Source organism: Nicotiana tomentosiformis, chromosome 7 (genome assembly GCF_000390325.3).
Source record: "Nicotiana tomentosiformis chromosome 7, ASM39032v3, whole genome shotgun sequence".
NCBI classification, from domain to species: domain Eukaryota; kingdom Viridiplantae; phylum Streptophyta; class Magnoliopsida; order Solanales; family Solanaceae; genus Nicotiana; species Nicotiana tomentosiformis.
The window spans coordinates 19,207,131-19,228,301 of record NC_090818.1 but is presented as its reverse complement, the minus strand read 5'-3'; the positions used below and the strand labels follow the sequence as shown (position 1 = coordinate 19,228,301).

Here is a 21,171-nt window from a genome sequence, read left to right as displayed (position 1 = left end):
TCCGTGTTGTTGAAAAAGTTCGGAGAGACCCTCGCAAAAAGAGCGATGATCTGGTATCACAACTTGCCGCCGAATTCCATTGATTCTTTCGCCATGTTAGCGGACTCGTTCGTAAAAGCACATGCTGGTGCCATAAAGGTTGCAACAAGAAAATCGGACCTCTTCAAAGTAAAGCATAGGGGTAACGAGATGCTGAGGAAATTCGTATCCCGATTTTAAATAGAGCGTATGGACTTGCCACCGGTCATAGATGATTGGGCCGTACAAGCTTTCACCCAAGGACTGAATGGGCTAAGCTCGACAGCGTCACATCGGCTGAAAAAAATATTTGATCGAGTACCCTGTAATAACTTGGGCAGATGTACACAATCGGTACCAATCAAAAATCAGGGTCGAAGATGATCAATTGGGAGCTCTGTATGGGCCCGTACGACAGAACCACACAACCACTAAAAATCAAAGGGAAGCTAACAGAGAGCAAAGGTCGAACAGAGATCGATACCAACCGTACAACACAGATCGGATGAACAACAGTTCAGCACGTGACACGGTTCGGAACAACCGAAGGATTGATCGGGGGCAAAATTCTCGGTGACTTATGAGCAAGAGCGGCTTTGATAAATATACAGATCCTATAGAAATCCCTCGACTTTCGAAGTATAATTTCAATATTGGTACATCTGCCATTGTATCGGCCATCGGACGCATCAAAGACACCAGATGGCCTCGACTCATGCAAACTGATCCTGCCCAAAGGAATCCCAATCAAATGTGCAAATATCATGGCAACCATGGTCACAAAACGGAAGATTGCAGGCAACTAAGAGAGGAAGTTGCCCGCTTATTTAATAAAGGGCACCTTAGGGAATTTCTGAGCGATAGGGTGAAGAACCATTTTAGAGACAAGGAATTCGGTAAGAGAAACGAGCCAGAAGAACCGCAACACGTCATTCACATGATCGGCGGCGGCGTCGATGCCCCCCAGGGACCGATGCTTAAACACGCTAAAATGTCGATTGTGAAGCGATCTCAAACCCAAGATCATGCACGGGACTTTATCCTTCAGTGATGAAGATACAGAGGGAATCATCCAACCCCATAACGACGCGCTGGTAATATCCGTACTCATGAATAAAACTAAGATTAAGCATGTGTTAATTGATCCAGGTAGCTCGGCCAATATCATCAGATCGAGGGTCATAGAATAGCTCGGCCTGCAGGATCAGGTCGTACCCGCAACTCTGGTTCTAAACGGATTTAATATGGTATGTGAAACCACTAAAGGCGAGATCACCCTACCAATAAACGTAGCCGGAACCATCCAGCAAATAAAGTTTCACGTAATTGAAGGTGATACGAGATATAACGCCCTCTTCGAAAGGCCGTGGATCCACAGCATGAGAGCCGTACCCTCGACCCTACACCAGGTCCTCAAATTCCCAACATCAGAAGGTATCAAAATAGTGTACGGGGAACAACCGGCCGCAGAGGAAATGTTCTCCGTCGAAGAAGCAAAATCAATATCCTCACCTTCACCAATGAAAGGATCAGGTTCAAAGCAGAGCGCCAAATAGTAATCACAGACATCAGCTTCGACCCGACCAGGTAAGCAAAACGTTGAAGAGGATGATGATGATCGATGGATCCCTCGATCCTTTGTAACCCCCGATGATTTCGATGCCACCAAATCAATAATTGAGGAACTGGAGCAAATCGTACTGATCGAACACTAGCCCGAACAAAAGGTATACCTCGGAACGGGTTTGAGCCCCGAACTCAGGAAGAAACACATTCAATTTCTTATCAATAACATCAATTGTTTTTCCTGGTCCTATCTAGATATAACAGGGATCCCGCTGGACATAACGGCGCACCAGCTAAGCTTGAACCCTATGTTCAGACCGGTGAAGCAAAAAAAAAGGCCCCAGTCCGAGGAAAAGCACGCATTCATAAAGGACAAGGTAACGAAACTTCTCAAGATAGGGTCCATTCGGGAAGTGAAATACCCCGAATGGTTAGCCAATGTGGTTTTTGTACCTAAAAAAGGAAACAAACTTAGAATGTGTGTGGACTATAAGGATTTGAACAAAGCATGCCCCAAAGATTCCTCCCCACTGCCCAACATCGATCGTATGATCGATGCCACAGCCGACCACGAGATTCTCACCTTTCTCGACGCCTATTCCGGGTATAATCAAATTCAGATGAATCCGGACGATCGGGAAAATACTTCATTTGTGACCCGATATGGAACATATTGTTATAACGTAATGCCCTTCGGGCTAAAAAATCCAGGAGTTACTTATCAACGCCTAGTAAACAGAATGTTCGATGAACAAATAGGTAAAACGATGGAAGTTTATATTGATGACATGCTAGTTAAGTCCCTGCGCACAGAGGACCATTTGGCCCATTTGCAGGAAACGTTCAAGATTCTGAGGAAATTCAACATGAAGCTCAATCCCGAAAAATGTGCTTTCGGGGTCGGTTCGGGAAAGTTCCTCGGCTTCATGGTCTCAAATCGGGGAATTGAGATCAACCCCGACAAAATCAAGGCCATCGAAGATATCACCATCGTGGACAGCGTGAAAGCTGTACAAAGGTTAACGGGAAGAATTGCAGCCTTAGGCCGATTCATTTCAAGATCATCGGATCGAAGTCACAAATTTTTCTCCCTACTCAAAAAGAAGAACGACTTCGCTTGGACGCCGGAATGCCAACAAGCATTACAGGAATTGAAACGATACCTCTCGAGCCCGCCACTGCTTCATACTCCGAAAGCAGATGAGAAGCTCTACCTTTACTTGGCGGTATCGGAAGTCGTCGTAAGCAGCGTCCTAGTTCGAGAAGAGTAAGGTACGCAATTTTTCGTTTATTACGTGAGTCGGACCTTAGGAGAAGAGGAAACTAGGTATCCGCACTTAGAAAAATTGGCACTTGCCCTGGTAAGCGCATCTAGAAAGTTAAGGCCGAATTTCCAATGTCACCCCATAAGCGTATTAACCACCTACCCATTCCGAAATATCTTACATAGGCCTGAACTATCAGGCCGATTGGCCAAATGGTCCATCGAACTTAGTGGATACGATATCGAATATCAATTTCGCACGGCCATCAAGTCTCAAATTTTGGCAGACTTCATTGTCGACTTCACGCCAACCCTCATACCCGAAGTCGAAAGGGAACTCCTTTTGAAATCAGATATATCTTACGGGGTGTGGATCCTTTTTACGGACGGTGCTTCAAATATAAAGGGGTCCCGGTTAGGCATAGTTTTAAAACCCCCCACGAGTAACATTATTAGGAAAGCTATTAAAACTATCAGGTTAACTAACAACGAGGCCAAGTATGAAGCCATGATTGCAGGTCTCGAACTAGCTAGAAATTTGGGAGCAGAAGTCATTGAGGCGCACTGTGACTCTTTGCTGGTGGTGAGTCAAGTAAACAAAACCTTCAAAGTCAAAGAAGGTAGGATGCAAAGGTATCTGGACAAACTGCTTATCACCTTACACCATTTCAAACAATGGACCCTACAACATGTCCCCCGAGAACGGAATAATGAGGCCGATGCTCTAGCAAATTTGGGATCGTCGGTCGAGGTAGGTGATTTGAGCTGGGAGACTGTCGTCCAACTTTCAAGATCGGTAATCGAAGAAGGGCACGCCGAAATAAATTCTACTAGATTAACCTGGGATTGGAGAAACAAGTATATTGAGTACTTAAAAAATGGAAAGCTCCCTTCAGACCCTAAAGATTCCACGGCCCTACGAACTAAAGCTGCTCGATTTACGTTGGCTGCGGACGGAACACTATATCGAAGAATATTCGATGGACCGATGGCGGTATGTGTGGGTTCGGGAGATACCAATTATATCCTCCGGGAAGTACACGAGGGCACTTGTGGCAATCAGTCCAGCGCCGACACATTAGTCCAAAAAGTGATCAGAGCGGGGTATTATTGGATCGATATGGGAAAAGATGCGAAAGAATTTGTTCGTAAATGTGATAAATGTCAGAGGTTTGCGCCAATGATACATCAAGCCGGGGAGCAACTTCACTCGGTCCTATCCCCATGGCCATTCATGAAATGGGGGATGGACATCGTCGGCCCTCTGCCGTCGAACCCGGGTAAAGCCAAATTTATTTTATTTATGACTGACTATTTTTCTAAGTGGGTTGAAGCGCAGGCGTTCGAGAAAATAAGAGAGAAAGAAGTCATAGACTTTATTTAGGATCATATCATATGCCGATTTGGGATACCCGCCGAAATAGTATGCGACAGTGGGAAGCAGTTCGTTGGCAGCAAAATCACAAAATTCCTTGAAGATCACAAAATAAGAAGGATATTATCAACACCATACCACCCCAGTGGGAACGGTCAAGCCGAATCAACGAACAAGACTATTCTTCAAAACCTGAAGAAGAGATTGAACGACGCGAAAGGAAAATGGAGAGAAATCCTGCCAGAAGTCCTTTGGGCATACCGAACAATGTCAAAATCCAGTACGGGGGCGACCCCGTTCTCCTTAGTATAAGGTTCTGAAGCATTGATACCAATCGAAGTCGGTGAACCCAGTCCCAGATTTCGATTCATGACAGAAGAATCAAATAATGAGGCCATGAACACCAGCCTTGAATTATCGGACGAAGGACGAGAAACTGCCCTCATCTGACTGGCCGCCCAAAAGCAACGAATCGAAAGGTACTATAATCGAAGAACTAAACTCCGCCATTTCAAGCCCGGGGACTTAGTGTTAAGAAAGGTCACCATCAATACTCAGAATCCAAACGAAGGAAAATTGGGACCAAATTGGGAAGGACCATACCCGGTGCTCGAGAACGTTGGAAAAGGATCATACAGGCTCGGCATCATAAACGGCAAATAGCTATCAAGCAGTTGGAATGTATCACATCTAAAACGGTACTACTGCTAAGGCACGACCTTTCCATATTCATCTAACCAACCCATGCAGAAGTCCGAACAAGAGCTAAAAAAGATCTTCCAATCAAGAGCACGCGTTGCACTCTTTTTTCCTTAGACCGGTTTTCTCCCAAATGGGTTTTTCGACAAGGTTTTTAATGAGGCAACCATCGATCGTGCTGCACTTTCAACAATATCCGAGGCCTCTTTCTGACAGACCTCGAATACCGGGGGGCATCAGGGCCCTCAAATACATCGAGTTCAGATACAAGAAAGTCATCTCACAATAATAGGGTTCCAACAGGAAAAATTGTAAGAGCCAAATGGTCAAAATGAACCATGCTCATATAGATTGGCCCAAATATAAACACATGTGCAATGACTTGAGATTTATTATTCAACCAGAATTAAGATTCACTCAACTATTAAGCCTACGGGCTACTTATATTCCGAGTTCGAAACATTCACTCGAATATCAAGCCTATGGGCTACTGTTATTCCGAGTTCGAGCAAGCACTTACTCGACCATTAAGCCTACAGGCCACATTATCTCGAGTTCGAAACATTCACTCGACCATTAAGCCTACGGGCTACTGTTATTCCGAGTTCGAGCAAGCACTCACTTGACAATTAAGCCTACGAGCCATATTATCTCGAGTTCGAAACATTCACTCGAATATTAAGCCTACGGGCTACTGTTATTCCGAGTTCGAGCAAGCTCTCACTCGACCATTAAGCCTACGGGCTACTTTCATTCCAAGTTCAAAATAATCACTCGAATATTAAGCCTACGGGCTACCTTTATCTCAAGTTCGAAACACTCACTCGACCATTGCGCCTACGGGCCACATTATCTCGAGTTCGAAATATTCACTCGATTATTAAGCCTACGGGCTACTGTTATTCCGAGTTCAAGCAAGCACTCACGACCATTACGCCTACGGGCTACAATATTTTAAGTTCAAAACATTCACTCGACGGCTAATAAGCTACTTTTACTCCGAGTTTACATTAACTCAACCATTACATTACACCTACGGATTATGTTCCTTCAAAGTTTGAATCATCGACTCAACAAGCAAACCCAAGGGCTACAAATCTGATCGATCAGAGAAACTACAAGGTCAACATTCGATTAAAAGTCTTCACAAAACAAAAACAAGTCGACCTGATTACACATGTATATACAAAATTTGCCTACGAGATTAATGTACAAACATCAAGAATTAGAAACTAAGCTTCCTGGTCGAGCTCTTCCCTGTCCTCGGATCCGCTTTTGCATCATCGTCAGAAGCCAAGGCTTCAGCTTCCGCTTCGATCTCTTTTGCCTTTTTTACCTCTTCGGCAAGGTCGAAACCTCGAGCGTGTATCTCCTCGAGGGTCTCCCTCCGAGACCTACACTTAGCAAGTTCGGCAACCCAATGAGCTCGAGTATCGGCGGTCTTCGCCGCTTCCTGGGCCTCCATCCGAGCAGCCTTAGCATCAGCCTGATATACAGCAATGGACTTAACTGCCAAGCCTTTCGATGACTCAACCTCCGCCTTAGCCTCAGCAAGTCGTGTTTCAATCTCCTCGATCTTCTTAGCTTGAACTGACCCCTTTTGCTTGACACTTCGAAGTTGAACGTCGGCCGATAATAATTTTGTTAAGATGGTTTCTTTTTCCGCTGCCAGGCGGTCGAGGGTCCCCTTCTACCGATTGCATTCAGCTCGGATTTGATCGACTTCTTCTCGAAGTAACCCGATCTTTTTGATCTTTTGCTGCAACTGAGACAATGAAGGGTTAACTTCCACGGTTGAGTCAGACCCATACTTTAACCGAACGAGACTCACCTGTTTATCGAGATCGACCCCTTCTTCACGGACCTTAGCCAAATCCACTTGGAGGTCCTTTATAGCCTCGTCCTTTTGGCTGCAAAGAAGCCGCAGGGCATCTCTCTCACCTGAGACCTTCCGGAGCTCGGGCTCACACTGGCTAAAATCGACTTGAAACCTACCAATGGCCTGCACAGTAAGAAACAAGAGTCAAGTATGGAAAAGAACAAATAAACGAAGTATGGAAGAATCATTACCCAAGTAATGAAACGCTGAGCCTCCTCCAATAAAAGAGAAGCATCACCGATATCGGAACCGTCGTCGACTCCAGTAAAACAATCCCCGAAAGGATCCCCTGCACCAGAGCCTGCGTCGATATCAGGAGTCTTCAATTCTCGAGCTTCCTTCAGCGCCTCCTCAGAAAAAGATGGAAGAGAAGGCGAATCACCCATTGTCATAGCCCCGAGCAAATCGCTTGGAGTACTCCCGTCGAGATTCTGGTCTTCGGGAACAACCCCGACAGGTACAGCCACCATCGGCTCGGGAGCTCTGGCAACCTCGATGGCCTCCGTAGACCGAACTACCAAAGCCGAGGAGCTATTTTCTTCTTCTTCTCTCAGTCGTTGGACCGAGTCAATCGAAAGGGCAATTGTTTTTCTCTTCACCCTGCGAGTTTTGGGCTTGCGGTCCTCTGACCGAGAGGAAGCTTTTCGCTTCTTATCTTCCCCATGTTTAGGGACCAGAGACTTGTTTCTTTCCTCGCCGCTCGAAGGCCTCAAAACGGCATCCCTGGTTACACCTACACAAGAGGAAATCGGTAACAAATAGAACGCAAAGAATACTTCGAAGGAAACAAGAAGCAAACCTCACCATGTTTCTTGGCCTCCCATCTGCCTTTTGCCAAATCAAGCCAAGGGCGCTCGGCGTAAGAGAAGGTTGAGGCCAACTTCCGAACCCAGTCCTCGAGGTCGGGCACCGGTTGTGGCATCCAAGGGGCAGTTGAACATCAGGGAAGGACATCAAAAAAAATCAGAAAAGCACCTGAAAAGTGAACAAAAATCACTTACGGTCAAAATTCCATTCCTCGGGGAACGACATCTTCTCCTCCGGAATGATATCACGGGTCCTCAATCGGATATAACGACCCATCCAACCTCGATCCTTGTCTTCATCGATGCTCGACATCAATGCCTTCGATGCCCGACGATGAAGTCTGATTAGTCCTCGAAAGATCTAAGGCCGATACAGTCGGATGAGGTGGTTCAAAGAAAAATCCAACCCTCCGGCTTTGATAGAGAAGAAGCGCAATAAGATTACTATACGCCATAAAGAGGGATGGATTTGGCCAAGGGTGACTTGATACCTTTTGCAGAAATCAATAATCACCGGGTCGACGAGTCCCAGTGTGAAGGGATAAGTGTAAACACTTAAAAACCCCTCCACGTAAGTGGTAACATCTTTGTCGGAAGACGGAATTTGCAGCACGACCTCGGAACCCCAGTTGCAGTCTTTTCGGACGGCCTCGAGGTGATACTCCGTTATAGAGCATGTATACATCGATACGTGTTCACATCGACCCGGAACGGAGGAAGGGTTCTCCACCTTAAAATCGGTTTTCAAAATGCACGGGCCAGGAACATAGTCATGAACTGACGGCTCCACAGTGCCTTATCATCAGATGGCCGTGAGGAAGAGGCTTTTTCCTTCTGAGGTACAGTTTTGGAAGTTTTCGCCATTGATTTGAAAGGAAAGAGTGCAAGAGAAGAAATAGACAGCACCAAAATTCTGGTATGAACGGCCCCGTAGCAGCAAAGTAGAGAGGATAAATAGGAAAGTCTGGAGGAAGAGAAGGCGCAAAAATGGTAAAAGTTATGTGGAAAGATTATTTATAGACACACATTAAATGCCTCGGTAAAACCGAGCCGATGGGACAGCCATCACATACGTCGAGATCGGGTTCGATAGAAATGTCGGCATAAATTTGATCGATCCGCAGGGAAATCATATCGTTCCTCGCCACATCCTTTCCGAGAAACGTGGGGACTATCTGTGTACGGTCAAAACCGATTCTCAATCATAAAGACCGGTCGAGACAATGACGTTTCAATCGAAGGATATCCGCATGGCGAGCTCGGACGAATTTCGAAGTAGAGACGTCGAGCTTCGAGCTATAAGACCAATCAACCGCAAAACTCGATATCATTATCGAACCCGCGTCCGGATCGGACTACGGGGTAACGACGACCGACACAAGCCCCGAATATCGATGCTCCAAGGCAGAACCGAGCTCGAACTAAGACTGGGGATTCGATCTAGCACCAAGCTCGAGTCAGTGCCAAGCTCGCAAGACAAGAGCCGTTACAACCGCACCAAGGGAGAGAATCTTGGCGAGAATCAAGGGAGAGACAAACCATCATGGGTTCTCCACTATATATATTATTTTATGTTGTTACAAATAAAGCAGTGACCCTCTAGTATAAAAGGGGAGATAGACTGCAATAGGGGAGGGACATTAAGATTTCATTGTGCTTGTTCTTATAATATTTTTCAGTCTTCCCTTCCATCATTTTCTATTTTCACAGCAAAAATACATGTATTATTATTTTATATCAAAGAAATTTGCATACCCTTAGAACCATATTTAAATTTAACGTTATCCGATTTTTCGGGTAAACACATGACACGACACTCGGCCGTTGATTGCTAAACTTTATCATCTGGACTCTTTTAATTAAAGTCTACTTGACATGACGGATCATAGAAAAGATTAAGCAAGTTGACCAGTTCTGATATATCATATCGCAAAAGACTATGTTCGTAATATCGCCAAATTGCAAAGCATGAACCATAGAATCTGAATTGCACTTTAGATGCATGTATAATGAGGCCATTTGAGTACTCCACATTTATTGACAAGTCTTGGCCAATCCTAAACCTGTAGTGCAACAGTGTATACTTTTACGCAAGATCACTCGTGCAGTTGCATTGGCTTACAAATGGGGCCAAAGTTTACCACAATTGTCTTGAAATTAATTGCAAAAAATGGAACCAATGCACTTCACCTAAACGTCTTTCGAAATGGAAAAATATGAGAAGACATTTTTCTAGGAAATTTGTGAATAGAAAAAGTGGAACGAAACCTGTCCGGCTGTCAGATCCAAAAGCAAAAGACACTGAAAGGGAGATGATTATGATAGTTTTTAGCTTAATTAGAGTCCATTTGTCCCCTACAATGGTTGCATGAAATTGTGGATAATGAAGCACGTATGAACGTGACATCTTCATTTATAAATAGCTAGCAATCAACATCTTCTTAACCTCTACCATTTGCACACTATGGCTATACTAGTCTCAATAATGTACGAGTCACTACGTATATCAGCTATCATGCAGCCACCTGTAAATTTAATTAGACGACTTTTGTTTCAGCACTTGTCAATTGAACAATAATTGTGGAATAATTGAGTTAATCAATCTTTTTAACTTATTTTTCCTTTCTAAGAAGATAACGTAATGGATATATAGCTATAGATGTTTGGAAGTTTTTCATTACAAACTCCTAATATTATTATTGTTGAAGTTGATGTTAATTGTTATTCATTCTTTATTTCTTTTATTTTTTTGGTATCCTCTCTAATTCTTCTTCCAATATTAATTCTAGGAAACTTTTTAAGAAAAGATTTTTAAAAATTATCAACCATGAATAATATTTCTTGCTATTAATTTCGATAAACTTAGCTAAAACTGTCTGTGGAAGAACATCTTGGGCCGGAGTCCAAGAGGGATGGCCTCTCAGGCTTTTGTAACTAACACCTCTTCCAGAAATAAAAAGCAGAGTCAACAAAGCCCAAACAAAAAATCTCAATTTATGGGAAACTACTAGCTATGTCAATTTATAAGTAGCTTATTATAAAAATTGATCAATTCATAAAATATTATAAATATTATCTAAATCTTACCAATCTTAGCCAATTAGCTATTTGTAGCCAAAAAATGTCAAATTTTTGCTTTCTTTTGAGTGGGTGTTATTAGAATAGATTGAGTACATATAGGAGTTTGAATCTCAGTTTTGGGATGATTTGATGGAGTTTTGAGGTGGTTTAAAATGAAAATTCAAGGTAGAAGATGAACATGAAAAAAATGATATATGTATCACACTGTGTATCATTAGTGTACTACATATGTATCGTATTTGTATCACATGTATATCCATGTATACTTGTGTGTGTGATACATGCGTCATATATGTTTGATACATATGTCGAAGAAATATTTTTTTAACTCGATTTTAACTACGAATTTTAAAAGCCAAATCAGTTCAAATCACCTCCAATCTTCCTCAAATTTTGTATATTGACTAATATATATTTTTTCAATAAATTCAACCATACCCATTAAAAAATATCTTTTTTGCTTAGATTATTGGAATCTTGTGTGTGTGTATATATATATATATATATATATATATATATATATATATATATATATTTCATCACCTTATTATTGTTGCTCACACTTAAAAATATGGAAGGAGATCTTTGCATGTGATTCTCGAAAAGAAAGTACCTTATGTATTTAGATTTTTAATTCTTATATGTGTTTGGCTAGGTTTGGTAAGTCTATGATTAATGTCTAGAGGTTAGTAAGTTAGACCTTATTTGGCATTTATGTAAGATACCCTTTTTAGCCGGCTGAAAGTATTTCTCGCAATGAAAAATCACATGATGTAGCTAACTTATACACTGTATTTATCATTCGTAACTACATTTTTAGAAAACTAGTTTCTCGACTCGTGCGTTGCACGTGTATGCTGAGTCAAGTAATACATATTTAAGTAAAATAGTATAAATATTATAACAATAAAATTTTGATTAAATAGTTATATGTGAAAGAATAAAATACAAGTTTCTGTGAAAGATCAATATTGTGGCACGTCGTATGTCGGGGTCAAGATAATTGGATCATATTGTCTGAACCTACAAACATGAAAAATGAAAGTTTAATTAGATATGTGTGAGTTTTTTGTTATTTAATTTGATTTTATGAAGTACAATTATATGCGTGCTTAAACATATCTCGCTTAATACTTTTTTATAGACGATATTCTTGGTGTATGTTCCTTTGATCTGTTTCGATTGTTCTATCATAACCAGGACCCATATTAAATACCGAGTCATGTATTATATATATTATGTTCCTCATCACAAATATACATTCAATATATCAAAGCCTTCAACCTCCAAGGAAACCCGAAGTAATGTCTAAATAAAATAGATTTATTTTATTTTATGATCTTAAAATAATTTTCAAGTATTAAGATAAGTCTAGTTCACATCCTGCACACTTGAAAATTCTCCTCTCATGAATTCATGCATATAATCAAAAGTATAAGCTAACTCATCTTCATTTTTGTAAGAAATAATAATAAGTATAGCTTTTAATCATATATAGAATGTCTAACTTGCATGCATTCAACATCATATAGTAATATATCCACATTAATCATTGGTAGAAATGCATATAGCCAGGCTAGAATCTCGCCAGGGGAAAATATTAACGAAAAAGGTCCAAATATACCTATGTAATTTTGAAAATGGTATAAGAATACCCCTCGTTTTACTATTGAGTTATTTATACCCCTGCAGTTATACTTTGGGTTCAAATATACCCCTCATTTAAATGGAGACACACGTGTCATCGTCCTGTTGGCCATTTCTAAATATCTCCTAATTAATTAAAAAGACCTATTACCCATACCCGAAAAGCAATTTTCTAAAGCAATTTTTTTTTGTAAATACTGGAAAAAACTGAATTTATTTTTACTAAAAACTGAAAAAACGAAAATCTTTTTTTCCCAGTTTTTACAAAAAAAAACTGCTTTAAACAAAACGGAAAAATATTTTCTAAAACAATATTTTTGTAAAAACTAAAAAAAAAAACTGAAAAATAATTTTCTAAAGAAATTTAAAAATGGAAAAAACTGAATGTTTTTAATCTAAAAACTGAAAAAAAAATATTTGTTTTTTCAGTTTTGACAAAAATATTGCTTTAGAAAATTGCTTTTCAGTTTTTTTTAGTTTTTACAAAAGTAATTGCTTTAGAAATTATTTTTCAGTTTTTTTTAAAGCATTATTTTTCTAAAAACTGAAAAAAAAAATATTTTCAATTTTTTCAGTTTTTAGTAAAAAAACATTCAGCTTTTTCCTGTTTGGTTTTTAAAAATATTGCTTTAGAAAATTGCTTTTCAGTTTTTACAAAAACATTATTTTAGAAAATATTTTTCAATTTTTTTTAAAGCAGTTTTTTTGTAAAAACTGGAAAAAAATTATTTTCGTTTTTTTTTCAGTTTTTTGTAAAAAAGAAAATCATTTTTTTCAGTTTTTACAAAAAACAAATTGCTTTAGAAAATTGCTTTTCGGATATGGGTAATGAGTCTTTTTAATTAATTAGGAGATATTTAGAATTAGCCAACAGGACGATGACACGTGTCCCCCCGTTTAAATAAGAGGTATATTTGAACCCAAAATATGACTGCAGGAGTATAGATAACCCAATAGTATAACGAGGGGTATTCTTAGACCATTTTCAAAAGTACATGGGTATATTTGGACCTTTGCCAAAATATTAATAGTAAGTCGGGAGAAAGAAAATAAAATTAATCTCGTATTGATGTCTCTCCTTGGTTCATTAGTTTAGAGTTTAACTTTGTCTTCTTCCAAAATTGTAGCATCAAATATTGCTAATCATGAGTTGTAGAAGAAGAAATCAAACTTTATATCTCACGAACGACACGATTAATTTTTCATGAACATCAAAATCAATGTATTGGAATCCTGATTTCAGAATTTTTTATTTTTTATTTGGCCAGAACAATACTTTTTGATTTCCTATAAGGCTTCTTGTTGTATTACCTGGAGAAATTATTTCCACAAGTATGGTATTTTTGGCCATATAGAGAACAAAGCTCTTCATAAAAATAACATAGGGCATAATAGATAAAATTAATAAAGAATAAGCAAAGTTAAGAAAATTAAACCTGAAAGGCTTTTTCTTTGATTCACTACTCTGACGTTGTTGCTCAAATTAACAATTTTGGAGGCAATTTGCCGTAGTCAAAAAGCCGGTCGTATGTTGATTTCCTTGAGATTACTGCAATGAAAAGAAACTCGTTTTCAAATAAAAAATTTAATTCTATGAGTGTAAAATCTATTTGATGTTGCAACATAAGGTTGTGACTATTCCAACTAAGTATATTATTTGTTCGTCTCTTTGTTTGCTTTCTGATATTATTCACGTAGTTCTGAAAATTCATGGCATCAAGAAATAATTATCCTGTTTTTTCACCAAATGAATATAATCAAAGTAAATATTGTGCCAAATTAATCGTCATGCTATAGATTCTGCCAACCGTTGTGACTAAACGTGGTGGCTTTTCATGCTTTTTAACAAGGGCCTTCATCATTTTTATGCGCATTGCGCGATATATTTTCTGTTAATTCTTCGCAAAACATAATCTTATTATCTTCAATTTTCAGAAAAAGTAGTCACATTTTCTTTTCCGCGATGAGTGAAACTCTGAAATCTACTCCAAAACAAAAGATTATTGCCTTTGCTCAAATAGAATTTATACTATGTGTATTGTTAGCACCATAATGCTCTTTGCAAGTTTGCTTACCAGTCTAGAGAATAAGGATGATAGAGGTGGATGATCATGAATAACATGTTGTTCTCCTCATATACAATGTTCCTTTTGTTTTCTTTTCAGGCAAAATTGCATAAATAGCCTTTTTTATTTTAATTAAGAATATGCAAATTTAACGTTATGGTACGGAACTAATCCTTCATATATGTTTGGTGAGTTCTAGAAATTTTATCAACCATCGTGACTTAATGTGGCTTTGTCATATTTACACAAGAATGAATGTAAAGTTTATGGAAAGGTTGTGACTGTTTGGAGTATGAAGCGTTGGGGGTGGTTGTGTGTTTTTTTTTTTTTTTAATAAGTAGGTATTTAAGTTATTTAGAAGGGTATTTAGGTAATTCAAATTTCTAGTTTAAGGCTTCCCACTTTTAATATAGTATAGATTATCATTCCTGGCTATATTTGAATTTTATAGCAAAATCACATGTATTTCTGTATTCCAAGGGAGGAATTTTCTGGCAAATCCCATGTATATACCTCTGTATTTTTGTTGTATGTATCTTTGTATACACTCATGTCTTTCTGTACTTCGTCTTAGTTGTAATCGTTGCGCTAACGAATACACTTAATGCATATTGTATTATAGTTGCTCGTATCATTTCATATGACTTACTAGAAGCTTTAGAATAGCTTCTTTAGATTTCCAAATTTTATAAAACTCATATGTGAACACATTACCTTCTTAGACTTGGACATTTCCATTAATCCAATACTTTGCAACACTTGGGAGGGGACAAAAAAAAGAGTTTGGCAGAATCTGGCAGAACTCAGCTAATCAGGCTAGTAAATGAATCTGGAGAGCTAAATGTTTTTTGCAGCAGGTCAAATAATTAGTTGGCCACATAAGAATCCAGGAGATCCGTGAATATATGCCACAACATGGAAATTCTTCTTAGCCAGAATTATTACAGTAGGATGTAATAGCTAGATAGGAGGATTTGAAAAGCATTGTTACATTACAATTTTAAAGTTCTATATTAGCCAAGGGCTTAGCTCAGGTTCCCACCACTCGTCCTTGTTACGTTCTGTATTGCTATCGCACATGACTTTGAGATTCGTGATTATAGAATTGAGGAACATCTTTACCAGAACATTTTTCCTTCTCATTTTAGTCAATTCGGAATAATTTTTCTACGAACTTTTTTTTTAAAAAAAAATCCTGAATCTTGACAAGGAAATTTTGAGTGGTGAAATATTCATAGTTGTTACCAAAATTTTGAGTGGTGAATACAGGACAATTAAGATCTAAGGCTGATGCAATTTGGGATCCATAGCAAGACAACCATAATCCATCTTCTAACATTAGCAAATCAGATGGCAGCAAATGACAAAGTCTTTGGATGAATATAAAATATCACATCAAGAAATGAGGATCAATTAAAGGAAAGTGTAATCCTCAATTGGAAGAAGTTGGAAAAGAGATAGTGGGAAAGTGTTGTGGTCTTCCTCTAGCCATCAAAACCACATTCACTAGGGGAGTGGAGCTAGGCCGATAAGAATTTTCGAGAGAAATTAGTATCGGATAGTGAAAGCAACATCTCTGTAATGGCTTCTTTGCAGGTAAGTTATGATGCTCATCTAAAGCAGTGCATTTTGTGCTTCTCAATATATCTAGATGATCATAAAATTGAGGCTGAACAATTGATACGTTGGTCAGTAGGGGAAGGATTTGTCCGTGGCAATGGCACAGAAACTGCAAGAGAATTAGCTTTTAATTGGTTGAAGCTGCTCAAAGAAGACACTTTGATGCAAGATGCATGACAGGGTCCGGGACATGACAATTCTAGTTGCAGAAGAAGAGACATTCTGTAACTTTAATAGAGGTAAACACATAGACACAGTTAACTCTAGGCACTTGCGGGTGACTAAAGATGCAACTATCCAGTCCTTGGCTGGAAACTCAAAGCTAAGAGCTCTTCTTCTCACTACAACAAATTGCATTGGCTTCAGTAGGAATATTGCTCTAGCTGAAATCAAGACTCTTAGGGTCTTGGACTTGTCACATGTCAAGATAGAGAACATTTCTTTGGTACTGGATCACATCACTAAAGCGGTTAGCTTATTTGAATCTTAGAGATGTTGTAAAGTTGGATGAAGTTCCAGATCTGGTTAGGAATTATGGGGGCTACAAATACTGGTTCTTAGAGAATGCAAGGAACTGAAAAAGCTACCAACATCAATTTTAGATGTTCGAAATTGTCCATCTTTTTCATGCTTACCTTAAGGTCTCTCTAGGCTTTCCAATCTTGAAGAGTTGTATGGATTCAAGATACCAAATCCAGCAACAACAGAAGCTTGTCGCCTGAGTGAGGTCGTAGCACTAACTCAACTTCGGGTATTGCAATTAGACATAACAGAAGAAAGCGTGATAGAGGACAAGGAATCGGCTGCACTGAAACAACTTCAACTATTAAGGGTGCTATCGATCAATGCATGTGACTTTGAAGACAAGGACATCATAAGGAAGCTGGACAACTTCTCACCACCAACACGTATCGAAGAATTTTATACTAAGGCACTTCCTTGGAGAAACCACAGCAGCATGGATAAACCCCAAAGTGCAATGCCTGCCCTCAAATACTTGGAAGTCAGCTACTACAATTCGCTGGAATCGTTCCTATGTAATGTTGAAGGTTTAGGATTTTGAAGAGGAGGAAGACAAGAAAGAACAAGATGTGATCTAGTGCCACGATGAAGGCAATGAAGGAGAATTTTATGACATGCACTGAACATATAGGATTCCAATTTTCAGTTTCAGTACACAATCATGCATTGTTTTCCTTTCTATCTTCTGTTCTTTCTTTCTTTTTTGGTTTGGAAAACTGGTACCACATTATGCTGTTAGCATAGTGATGTCTTCTTTGCAACTGTGTGCTTGTTTTACAAAATAATAAGTATCAGTGGCATGTTTGTCGAGTCTTTATTCGAATACAGATTTCATATAATAGACAGGTGATCAATTGTTCTACCAAATCCTCACAGTAGATTCCAAACTGGAAGAGTTAACACCAGAGTTCCCCTATTAAGTAACGATCCACAACCATTTATATTAATCATATTAAAAGTATGTTTTACATTTTAACTTTTTATTCATATGAAGAAAAAAAAGGAAGCAATCAGCCCTTGAAAATTGAAATGCACCTTTTTTCTTAGTTTCTTCTTGCTACCTGATTTATTATAACTTTGAATGATGTGAAACCCTTTCTATGGCTGCAGACTTTCGTATGGATAGTACCTGAGTACAATTTTGATAAAATTAGCTAACAGTAAAAGGGCATTCATCAACTCTGCTTGTCTATTATTACATCCAATAACATGAATTTTGGAGTTACAAAACTAAACATAAGAAGCACTACTTGTTGAAGTTATCCGAGTACTATTTCTCATCTATAACTTGCATATCTACTACTCCTATCTTGAATCTAATTTTAAATGAATAAAGCAAAACATGGTCAAGTAAAAGATACATTTAATAGAAGCTGCTAATTAATAATGCTTTAAATCCACAAAGTAAGAAAGCTTATTATCTGAATGAAATGGATAGCTCCTTCAACTCAAAAGCCCGAGAAATTCCATGGATGATGAACGTCTTGTACACGAAAATATCTGGCGCTGTAATCTCCACGCCATCAATGGTCAAGATACGCGAAACATTGCTCTTAGAAATAGTAACATTTAGGCCTGGAACCAATGTCTTTAGGGGTGAACTGTCAGGCAAGAAAGCTAATTCCGTGTAAGTGTACCTCTGGGGCAATATATGAAGCCTTACAATTCTTTCTAGCAAAGGTGAAGGGGATGATAAAAATCCCAAATTTGGTGGAGCAAAGATTGTTACATAGCTTAAATTTGCAGAATCTTGAATAATCCCATCAAGAACAGAATGCAACTCAATTGCAAAGGAAACATATCCTTTGGAGCTGAGTAACTTAATGATTCTTGGCCAATCAACCAAGTTCTTGAAATCATTTGTGCTTGCACTTGATATCTGATCTTCACAAATAGGTGATCGAATAACGTCTCCGTGTTGGTCCATTCCATGAAAATCTAACTCAGAAAAAGCTCCAGTAACTCCATGTATTGAGATACTTTCTTCAAGAAACAAATCAGGATGAGAAACTAACACATTGTTAATCTCAACAGAGTTCTGTTTATAATCAGTTTTTGTGATAGCAATGTATTTTTTAGATAAAAGTGTTGTTAAGCAACTTCCTTGGGATTTTTTCAACAGTTCTTGAAAAGAGAGATTGTAAGGGGAAGTGTGGTACTGAAGGAGCTGTTTCATTGCCCAAGAAGGGACAGAGAGCTTGGCAATGGCGGAATCTTGAACGGCAAAAATGGTGGATTGAGGAGTGGAGAGGAAGATTTCAGGGGAGATTTGAAGGAGAGTAGCTAAGATATTGAAACCTTGATTTCGAAGAGCTTTAGAAGCATTCATTGTAAGGGCGTGTTTGGTGAATTGGTGAGATGAGTTTGAGTTGTTGGTTGATATTCTTGAATGCATGCTTGTGGTGATTGCTGTAAAAGCAAGAATTATGGAGAGAACTACAAAGAATAGGCCTTGACAACCAGAACTAGCCATAGTTACAGTAAGAGTTACAATCGAATCTCTTCTTCTTCTTCTGTGTGCGCTGTGATTTTGTCTTTGACAAAGATGAAAAACAAACGTTCTTTCAATAGAAAGAATATTATAGTAATGGATAGTGCACTTCAGTATTTTCGTTATTTCATTTCCCAAAGAAAAAGAAATAGGAACAGCTGCTCCAACCTCTAGATGTCAAGAAACTAGAGGAGATTTTCCCTCCGAACAAATATAAAGAGCTCCCTCTAGTAGGGGTGAACATATTTTGTACAAATCCGAAATCCAAAGCAAAAATTCAAACTTTTTAGATTTTTAGTTTGGATATTCGGATTATAAATTGGATTTCGAATTTAATTTTTAAAACTTTTGAATTTCATATTGGATGTTGGATTTGATACTTTGGACTTTTTGGATATTCGAAAATCTAATTTTTTTTATGCTTTATATTTAGTGCTACTCATTAGGCATTAGTCCTTTATCTATATGTCCATAGTAATAAGTCCAATACCCTACCCATTAGGCATTATCTCATATATTCAATATTAATTTCTAAATTAATGTCAAAATACCTTATATTTGGATATGATTTTACTATTCCTTAATATAATCAGGCTTAGTAATGTCTTGTATTGGGTAAATTTATAGATTATAAGTGTACGCCTCTCGAGTAGACATATGGCTGTGAAGGCATGTAGGGGACGAGTCCGCAGATGGTTGATACCTGGTATAGTCAGGTATCCAGTATTGCATAAATTTCGAAGGCATCAAGATCGAGGAAGAGAATTTAAAACTTAGGAACCGATTTGAAAAGAAAGCATTAAACGAACAGTCGTTACAGAAAATCATAGCATTTATTCTCAAACATTATGCGACCATCAATAGGGGTTTTTATTTATCTTTAAGGAAAGCATGATTTGAGGATCTTGTCTCCTCAAATATAACTATAAATAAAGAAATTTGTACTCATCGAAGAACATGAGATACTTGTATGAAAAAAAACTGATATTCTTCTCATTCTAGAAAAAACCTTAATTACTATTATTAAGATTTGCAAATTGTTCTTAGTTCCGGCGGGGATCAGTCTAGAACCCAAGCTTGTTCTTCTTCTATTATGCTTATTTTATTCTCTTTGTAATGTGTTATTTTATTTTATCAGATCAATTTAATCCACGTGTATATAAATCACGTTACAAATTCAATTGTACATATTTGCGGGTAAACATGTCTCTGTTTCATTTTCTTAATAATGATTTCATTAGTTGAATACTTTACTTGCATGATTGTGGGGAGAATAGGGAACTTTTTAGGCAATTTAACTAGAATATTTCATTTGAATGTTCATTTTTGTAAGAAGAAGAAACAACTCACCTTATATAGGCTCAAAATTAAAAATTCGAAATATTCAAATCGATTAATCCGAAACCGAACTTAAGAAATCTAATACTCCCTCCGTTTCAATTTATGTGAACCCATTTGATTGGGCACGGAGTTTAAGAAAAGAGATAAGACTTTTGAATTTGTGGTGTAGAATGAGGCATATATATTTTGTGTGGCTATAAATTATTGCATAAAGATAAATTATTTCCAAATAAGGAAAGAGGTTATTCTTTTTGGTACGGACTAAAAAAGAAATAGGTTCACATAAATTGAAACGGAAGAAGTATAATCCGAGATCATTTGGATTAAATTTGGATCGTCATTTCTTCATATTCGAAAATCCAAATCGAAATTTTCAGAACGCCCACCCTTACCTTGAACATGATCATTACGAGTACCTTGTAGCATTAGTTCTAGCTATTAATGAGGAGAACGGTTAAGTCGCAAAATACGTATTACATTAATCAAAAAACTTTCCCTTTGTCTCCGCTATCTACTTTGCCTTTCTTTCTATGTTTGTTTCTCATTCCTTCTTTTCTTCTTCCCTTTTTCTGTTTTTCTTTTAATTAGCTTTACTTAAAATTAAGAAAAGCTGTTTTCAATTCTACAGTATATATGAAAAAAATAAATTTTCTATTTTGTGAGGATCATTAGCAGAAAATTGCTGGTCAAAGTATTAAACTAGATATTGAGATGGAAGAGAGAACTTCTAATAGTATAAATATTTTTTAAAAATTCATTGTTTCATTTTGGTGTGTTTGGTATGACGGAAAATATT

At 38.1% G+C, this 21,171-nt stretch overlaps 1 protein-coding gene and 1 pseudogene across 1 annotated transcript; one reads left to right on the top strand and one right to left on the bottom strand.

The window, feature by feature from the left end:
• Positions 1-14,366: 14,366 nt before the first annotated feature.
• Positions 14,367-17,166, top strand: LOC138895314 (disease resistance RPP13-like protein 4; annotated as a pseudogene).
• A 585-nt stretch (positions 17,167-17,751) lies between these two features.
• LOC104087801 (fasciclin-like arabinogalactan protein 21) lies at positions 17,752-19,229 on the bottom strand. The gene has a single exon (XM_009592358.4). The coding sequence runs from the start codon at positions 19,014-19,016 to the stop codon at positions 17,961-17,963; it is 1,056 nt and encodes a 351-aa protein (XP_009590653.1). The 5' UTR covers positions 19,017-19,229; the 3' UTR covers positions 17,752-17,960.
• Between the last annotated feature and the right edge of the window lie 1,942 nt (positions 19,230-21,171).